Source organism: Branchiostoma lanceolatum, chromosome 1 (genome assembly GCF_035083965.1).
Source record: "Branchiostoma lanceolatum isolate klBraLanc5 chromosome 1, klBraLanc5.hap2, whole genome shotgun sequence".
Classification (NCBI taxonomy): domain Eukaryota; kingdom Metazoa; phylum Chordata; class Leptocardii; order Amphioxiformes; family Branchiostomatidae; genus Branchiostoma; species Branchiostoma lanceolatum.
Window position 1 is genome coordinate 19,820,164 of NC_089722.1, and position 9,339 is coordinate 19,829,502.

The 9,339-nt window shown below is 42.0% G+C and overlaps 1 protein-coding gene across 1 annotated transcript; it reads left to right on the plus strand.

Annotated features, from left to right (window-relative positions):
• The first annotated feature begins 676 nt into the window (after positions 1-676).
• Positions 677-8,319, plus strand: LOC136440028 (isatin hydrolase-like). The gene is made up of 7 exons (XM_066435776.1): positions 677-911; positions 1,891-1,976; positions 2,848-2,984; positions 3,318-3,427; positions 4,641-4,793; positions 5,996-6,177; positions 7,362-8,319. The coding sequence occupies exons 2-7, from the start codon at positions 1,947-1,949 to the stop codon at positions 7,617-7,619; spliced, it is 870 nt and encodes a 289-aa protein (XP_066291873.1). The 5' UTR covers positions 677-911; positions 1,891-1,946; the 3' UTR covers positions 7,620-8,319.
• Positions 8,320-9,339: the final 1,020 nt, after the last annotated feature.

Consider the following 9,339-nt stretch of genomic DNA (forward strand, 5'->3'; position numbering starts at 1 on the left):
TAAGCCAGTTCAAGGTTTGAATTGCACATACACAAATGTGAAGGTCCCTTACTTGTAAACAGTTCATGTCTAGACCTAATAATGCTTGGTTTGCCATACATGTTTTGTTTATGATCAGAGGCCTTCACCTTTGACATATTACCCACAATGCCTCACCCTGGTCATGTGCATTGCAAACTGTGAACTAGCTTATTGCCTAAAATAATACTAGTATTTATCGTGTGGCATGAACTTATGAAAGAAAGTCCTAAAAATTGAAAGAGAAAACTATGTTATGGCCTAAGATGTGTACGAGTTACACGGAACTCGCCCTATGGCACAATGCTGCAATTATGGATGCCTTAACCTACTCCATACTAAGGGTGCATTGAACAACATCAACTTTAAGTACAACTTAGCAAGAAATGGGTTAACTAATTGTGTTTGATATGAAACACTGTGGCAAAGTTAAAAGCTGTTGTGGATGTATTTGTACCTGTCTGGAAAGGGCATATTGAAAGTACATTATGTACACTTTCTGCAATATGTCTATTAAAGTTGCCGTTGCACATAAAAAATGTGAATCTCAGTCTCTTTTCTGTTGTTTTAGGCCTCACTGACTCAACTCTGGGGATAACATCCTCTGAACACCCCAAAATTAATAAAGCCTGTGGCCAGGAAGACAGTGTAACAGGCAACATATTAGCGTAAGGACCGCCCGGGGGTCACGTGGTGGGAGCACGTGACACGGGCGCGTCCTGGCGTCAGCCTGACCACGCCCCGTCGCGCTCGCGAAGCCCCGCCTTCCGGAAAGGGTATAAAGACCGTTGCACGACGTCTGTAAGTAAGCATTAGAGCAGAGATCGTCCCGCTGTCGCCTGTATCACCTTCGGTTAGAGTAGTACCATTTGTCGTCCTCCACTTCTGTTCAGGTATTTGTATCCTCTTAGTAACCTACATTCCGTTACTTAGTTCCTTGCATTCATTGTATGATCGACAGCAGTATCTTGAATAAAATATCACATCAAGCTGTAAACCGAACCCGAGTCTTGGCAATATTTGGTGAGAGCTTCGTGTGGTGAGAGCACATAGTATAGTAATATACACGTCTTAGTGTGGTGAGAGCACATCGTAACGTAAGAGTAATAGACCAGATCCTAACCAAAAGACCATCTGTCACAACAGCACCTAGATACAAAATACACGCGTATCGGCAATCAACATGATTTTCAAAAGAGACCACGTCTCTTTTTCAGCGTGTCTGACTTCATGTTTCTCCATGTTTGAATTTGAAGTAAGACGGATTGTCCTTCGAGACCTATTACCTAAACACTAGTCGATTAGTCCGTGACCGACACGTCCTGATCTGGGTCGGGGTCGAAACGTCCTAATCTGGCCCGAAAACGTCCTAATCTGGGTCCAAGACGTCCTGATCTGGGGCCGATACGTCCTGATCCGGGGCCGATACGTCCTGATCCGGGGCCGAAACGTCCTGATCCGGGGCCGAAACGTCCTGATCCGGGGCCGAAACGTCCTGATCCGGGGCCGAAACGTCCGACAGTTCTATGCTTGAGTAAAACAATTTTGGAAAATAAGAGGAGGGACAATTCTACATTTGCTGAAGTGAATTTGGACATCTTAAGCACTTGCATCTTCAGTACTGTTCGTTGTGCCAAATTCGCTGAGGTTAAAGACAACATTAGACAGAGACAGCCCGAAAACAAGACCTTAGACTTGGGCCTGATGGCCGTTTGATATGTATATTGACCCCGCTTAAACATTAACTGACTCGGACTGAATCGCGCCCCTTCAACACATATTGACAGCTACAGTTTGCCTGCGCCACACAGAAAACGTCGCACAACAAAACTGCCGTGTGATACACACGAGATAACATACGGGTGACCACAGCCCATACAGACCGATTGCAGGGAAGATAGACAACCAGCAACCTAGTCGAGTTCATCATGAGGGGATTCCACGCACTGACAGCATGGGTAAGTCTGCATTGCTACTTGAAAATACTTCGTGTCCATGTGATCCTGGGCACTCGATCCAACTTAAACGGGAAATCATTGGCGTGAAACCTCTGATTTCTATACACTAATTTAGTAAAACGTGCCGAACAGACATGAGAGAGTTAGAATAGAGCCAAGTAAGGCTTAAGTAGCATATGAGATAGTACATAAAACATGTGAAACGCATATCTGATTCGATGTAAACCGTTTTGAGCGTGGGGTGGACCGTGCAAGATTGCATTATGGACGCAAAATACAAACCGTTTCCGAGTTCGGATTATATCCAAATCGAATCATCCAATTTTTTTTTTTTTCCCCATGTGGCCAGGTATCACGACAATAAATTCTGATGCCATGTCACCTACTCTTGACGTGAACTAGCGGTAACAGCTTACTAAGTTTCCGACCAGGCTACCAACAGTTCAGGGTAGCGAGTGTAGGAGCCCCGGTAGTGAATCGATCGGATAGCACCCAGGCTGGCAGGTGAGCCCGCATTGGACCACTAGTGGGTCAATATTGGACAACAAGTGGGTCAATATTGGACCACTAGTGGGTCAATATTGGACCACTAGTGGGTCAATATCGGACCACTTTGATATTGTTCGGCGAAGATATCAGGTCGTGGAACTCTAGTTTGCTATGGTCTTGATTTTTTCGTGGCGGATAGCTTGTGATTTAAGGAAGAAGGGGTCAAGGTTTGGGCCCCCTAGCAGCTTGTTCAGACTGGAACAATGGCAACTTTGTAAGACCCGACTTCAGTAAATGCGTGCCTGTAATCAACACCTACAGAAACTACTCGAGCTATTGACAAAAGCTATTGCTGGATATGTTCTACCTTTGCTTGCTGTAGGTCATCTGCAGTTGCATGCACTACTCGCTAGGGGTCCTTCCAGGAAACCCACGGATTGTCGACTTGACCCACACCTTGGTGAATGGCCTGGTGTACTGGCCAGGAGAGGTCCACTATCAGTGGAACATGGGATTCAGGTGTGCGGTGTACATTAGCCACTTAGGTCCAAACATACTGCTCTATGATAATTGCTGTGCCAGGTTGAGTGTACTCACCCTTTTCTGATTTAACATATTTGTTTTCCATCAAACGCTTGCGAAAAGTTGCATAAAAACAACCGACCCAAAATGCTCACATATTGGATCATAGCCTGATCGATCAATAGCTTACTTAACCAATTCATTCGTCCTTCTAGTTATTAACATTCATTCCTTCATTTCTCCTTCATCCATTCATTTTGTAATGCAGCCATTAATGCATTGATTAATCAAATAAATTCATTCATTCGCTAACGACCGACACAATTTCAGGGGTATGACCCCGGGCGGGTTCTACCTGGAGAATAACGACTTTCAGTCATCTGAGCACAGCGGGACCCACGTGGACGCGCCTGCGCACATGGCGGAGGGTAAATGGAAAGGTAGGTCCAAACAAGACCGCAACAACACGCTCATCACATTCCACGTCAAAATGAACACGCCATAACTCAATATAGGTTTTGCTATCGCAAACCTGTAATGACGTTACCACTTCCCATCATACACCACTCACATTATGGGATACAAAATGGCGGCGCCCAAGAACAAAATCCAACGAAAGCAATACAGGTTTCGCTATCGCAAACCTGTAGATATCGCCTCTCCCTCGAGTCATCTCGATCTCTCCTCCTTTCCATTTTCCCTCCTTTCCTGCGCGTATGTATGTGTCTTGCACTATATACTACTGTAAATGCAGATATGTTCGCGGTGGTTTTATTTTCGCGGTGGACTCTTCACCGTGAACTTAAAACCACCGCGAACAGGCGTTACATTGTGTGAGATTGTAGACTATTGTTTCAAACGCAAACTCAAAACCACCGCGAACATTTCTCATTTACAGTAATTGAACTTTCCATATGAGCTAGAACTGAGTTTGAAATTTTGCCTGCTCTTTTGAGTGAACTATAAACACGCTTGTTTCTTCATTTACTTATTTTTCCATCTATTGAATGAATGAATGAATGAATGAATAAACAAAAAGTTGAGTAACGAAGGAAAGAAAGAATGAATTATTCTTTCTTTCCTTCGTTACTCAACTTTTTGTTTATTCATTCATTCATTCATTCATTCATTCATTCATTCCTTTCCATCCTTTATTCCTCCATACTTTGAGAGCCACATAAAATAAAATACACGAGAACACATACAAATATAAGACGTTAAAAGATAAAATAACTTTTCGAATATAAACAAGGGATTCGATAAAAGAAGATATTGGATAACGTTAATCGTTGGGTTTTTTCATTCATCCATTCATTCGTTCATTTGTTTATTCATTCTTTGAAACTTTTAAACTTTTTAAACGTTTAATCTTAATTCTTAACTTCGTAGACACTAACGTTATGTCTGAATTATGTTGACTTTTACAGTGGTTTTGATACATTTATAAATTGATAATGACATGTGCTTCTTAAAATCGTAAAGTTGAAATTTTAACGGGAGATTAAAACTGGAATATACAGGATAAACAACAGTTGGTATAATATAATCCTATACTAGTGATTCCGTAGCGACAATGCGTCTTATAAATACAGTACTTTTCTTGGAACTTGATATCACTAAATGTCCTGGAGGAATGTTTCATTTCCATTTCAGCGGACCAGATCCAGCTGGAGCGGCTGACGGGCCCAGGTGTTGTGGTGGACCTGTGGGAGAAAAACGTGACGTCAGACTACCTGGTGTCCCAGCAGGACTTCCAGGACTGGGAGGAGAAACACGGGAGGATCCCGGATGGCTGCATTCTCATGAGTCAGTTCAATGTCATCACACTCTGACGATGCATTCATCTGCTATAGATATTTCTAAGTGATGCACGCCAAAATGTAGATACACTCTTTTTCGTTTATGCCATAGACATATCCATGCAGAATTTCAGGTCTTTTGGTATTGCTCCAGGGTGCAGGAGCCAAAATATACATCTTGGGTCTGAAAATGGCAAACAATCCCAAAATGAGTAATTTCTAGTGATGTATTCCAAAAATGTGAATAGAGTCCTGTAGGCACAATTCATACTCACCCCTATAACAAATTTTAGGTCAATTTGTTACAATACCAGGGCACAGGAGCCCAAAATATACATTTTTGGTCTGAAAATGGTCAACAATATTAATGTCATACAATTGATTCAGGGCAGAATTTGAGATGCCTCCATATCTATACTTGTTTGAATTATATTCAGGTACATGTGTGCCAAATTTTATGCTTTTAGACAAATTTGCACAATTTTTCAGCTAGCAGATGTACGAATTCGGCCGGTTTGCACATGTTTTATAGTTCAGTGTGACGTTATGTCCTCTATGCTTGTCTTCTTCATGTTGGACATATACCCCGTGTTTATTTCTAGTTCACACAGGTTTTATAGAGTTCAGTGTGACGTTATGTAAAGAGGGGTACCACAAGGAAGTATCCTGGGTCCATTCTAATTATTTCCTCTATGCATATGTTCTCTACTTCATATTGGACATTCCCTGGTGTTTATTTCTAGTCCACACAGGTTTTCATGATCGAGTTAAGTGTGACATTATGTCCTCTATGTGTTCTCTTCTTCATGTTGGACATTCCCTGTGTTTATTTCTAGTCCACACAGGTTTCCATGATAGAGTTAAGTGTGACATTATGTCCTCTATGTGTTCTCTTCTTCATGTTGGACATTCCCTGGTGTCTATTTCTAGTCCACACAGGTTTTCATGATCGAGTTAAGTGTGACATTATGTCCTCTATGTGTTCTCTTCTTCATGTTGGACATTCCCTGTGTTTATTTCTAGTCCACACAGGTTTCCATGATAGAGTTAAGTGTGACATTATGTCCTCTATGTGTTCTCTTCTTCATGTTGGACATTCCCTGTGTTTATTTCTAGTCAACACAGGTTTCCATGATAGAGTTAAGTGTGACGTTATGTCCTCTATGTGTTCTCTTCTTCATATTGGACATTCCCTGTGTTCATTTCTAGTCCACACGGGCTGGGCTAAGCGGTACTGGGACGGCGGTCAGCTGGCCTACATGGGGTCGACGAACGAGTCCGGTCTGAGCTTCCCTGGTCTGGACCCGGCGGCCGCGCGCTGGCTCGCCGACAACCGCGGCATGCACGCCGTGGGGATAGACACTTGTTCTGTGGACTCCGCTAAAACAGAGGTGAGGTCACTGTTTCCACTTCTGTTAACCCTTAAAGGACGGGATAAAATTTCACGTGCATACAGGAATCGTAACTAAAAGTTTCGGGTCTCAGATGCTCCCAGCTAGGAACTACTATTGTTTCGGGGTTGTTAGGTGCTTAATATTAATGCTAGATAGGTAAAACTATACATTTTTTCGAAAGCTGAGAACCTGCAGAATATGAAATAACAAGAAAAATACTGTATCTGGTTTGTAAGTAGTGATACTGCACAAAAAGTACAGAAAAAATTTCTTCGTGAGGTCTCGAAAAATATTTGAAATATATATGACATCACCCACAAAGTCTAGAATCACTTTAAGCCCCCCTCTCACTGGACCGGCGGCACTCAACAAATTTCATCGACAAAAAAATTATTTCTTTAAAAACATTTTGTTGTCTTTTTGGTCATACTTGTACGTTTTGAATGATATTACCATTATAAAGTCAAGGGTACCGGTAATACAAATCCAGTTTAGGACGCAGCGACGCCGCCAGCATGCCGCGGGTCCAGTGAGAGGGGGCCTTTAGGAGCAAAGATTGCACAGAATGGATCTGAACTGCACAGAAGGTCGTGTCTCAGCGTCTAGAACAAAACATTGGTCTTTGCAAGCAATCTTTTACAATGTTTTATTTTGCTTCCGATGTCAATGTCGGTGCGATACTGTAAACTTCTATAACACTCTTTGATTGATAGCAATGCAGTGTGCTTCTGTGCAAACGTAATTAAGTCCAGCGACATAGCTAAAAAATTGTGCAAATTTGTCTAAAAGCGCCAAAATTGGCACACATACTACTACTGAATGTATTCTAAAGAAGTATAGATATGGAGGCAGCTCAAATTCTGTCCAATTTTATGACATTTTGGGCCATCTGAAACTTATGCCAGCAGAACTGTAAGCACGTATTGGCATACATCACGTAGAAATTACTCATTTTGGGATTTTTGCCATTTGCAGACCAAAAATGTATATTTTAACTCCTGTACCTGCCTGGTATAATACCAAATGACCTGAAATCTGGCATGGATATGTCTATGACATCAACAAACAACAATATATTTCCATTTTTGGCACACATCACTTAAAAGATATCTAGTTTGGGATTTTTTGGTGCTTTTTCCATACCAAAATTTCTGTATCATTGTCTACTTGTTTTGATCAAGGCCAAGGGGAGTCACACAACCCTGTTTGCTTTGAACATCCCCTTCCTGGAGAACGTCGCAAACCTGGACCAGCTTCCCGCCACCGGCTCCACCATCTTCGCCCTCCCCATCAAGATCGGCGGCGGGAGCGGAGCCCCGGCCAGGATCATCGCCATCATTAATGGGGACACCAGCGCAGCCGCATCAGGACCTAGGCAGGGGCTTATTGGGATTGGCGTTCTAGCTTTGGTGGCAATTTTAGCTTTTAACGTCATTTAAAAGCTAATTGTGGTAAAAGCATGAAACTTAGCATAAATGTTCTATACAACAATAGAAACAATTCAAGGGGTGGAGCCGTTAGAAACCAGCTGTTACATGGCAACTTTTGCCAGGCAACTTTTTTGCTTGGCAACGAGTGCTTTAGAGAGCCAGCGTCTGCATTGTTGCCTTATTAAGACTCCAGGACCAAATGACACAGAATCGTTGTTATTTTTGTAACCAAGACTTATCTCTTAAGACGTGAGAATTATAAATCTGTTTTATTCCTTTTTTCTGCAATTGTCTTATAAAGAATGTACATTTGCTGTTTTTGTACCATGACGGTAGTCCATGTGATTGTATGAGTACTTTAAGTGTTTTCTAGTGTACTATCGGTGGCAACTCTAGTTTTCTTCGAATTCGTCGGCTGAAACGTGTTTTGGGGCAATTTTGTTGTGAACTCACCGAGCTATATATAACAGGTACTTAGCTTTCTGCAGACAATACTTTACGTTTCAAACATATGTGGTCGTGAATGTTGGAGAGTTCGCCGAACAACATGTTTGCTCTTTTGCTTCAATCTTCAGATCGCTTCTGCCTTCATCGGTTTGTCAGCCAGGCATTTATTTGTTACTTTGTTTAACACTTAGCCGAGTAACATTTACAGCATCGATTAGAGTAAAAAAAATAAATAAATAAATAAATAAATACAGGCAAATGACTTTGTTTGGATGCGCTTTATTTGTCCTCGATGAATATGGTCATGACCGGTACCCTAAGTGGTCGACAACAGGTGATGCACGATTTTAGATAAAGCCTTTATACAAAACAATGAAATAGGTGTGCATCCAGCGACACAACAGAATAAACTCGTGAAGACGTAGTAACAAGTTAACGTTACATGGAAGCATCATGCACATGACGTATTTCATATGTAGTTCGACACTGCGCATTTCTCTTTTTTTTCTAAATCGCACGATAGCTAGTAACGTTGGGTAACATAAATTCGGGATTTTTCCGATAATGGTTGACTGAAGTCAATCTAGCAGAACAATAAACCATCCTTTTTTTCTATTATTCTGTCACTATCATGGACTATCTTTGCACTATTCATATATATGGTAGATTTTGTCTCTAGTCGTGCTGACACCATAATATTTCAACTTGAAACTACCGTCCGCCGCACGCACAATGACGGTGCTGTCGGCCAGGGGTGAACATTAATTCGGGAGAGAAGATTCGTCTTGAATATCTTACAGCTAATTACATTTCATACAGCAGCTATTCGTTCCATCCTTGGCTTGAGGAGAGTGCTATGGATATAGACGTGTCCAAGTAAAAAAAATACACGAAAAAACGGCCGTACCGCACACATCAGGCCTCCGGGAACAACCCGTGTGTTGAGTCGGTATAGAACGCTACTCAAAGTTCACCCCCACCGTCATAGAAATTCGTACATTATTCATCGGGGCGTTAGCTGGATGCCGTAGAAATGGAAATACTACTATGTCCATGTGTTTCTGCTTGTGCTAAGAGCAAATTTTGAGGAAAATATCGCCATCAGTCCACTATCACACACAACATTTGGACAAAAAAGTGTTCCTCGCAAACGTTTGTCGTATGCCGAATAGCAGGATTCTGGGTAACGAATATGGCGGCGGGAAAATTCACCGTAGTGCCGTAGCCATTGGTTGTAGCAACAAAGAGGCGTTTTGATGATTAATCACACTTAGAGTCCAGT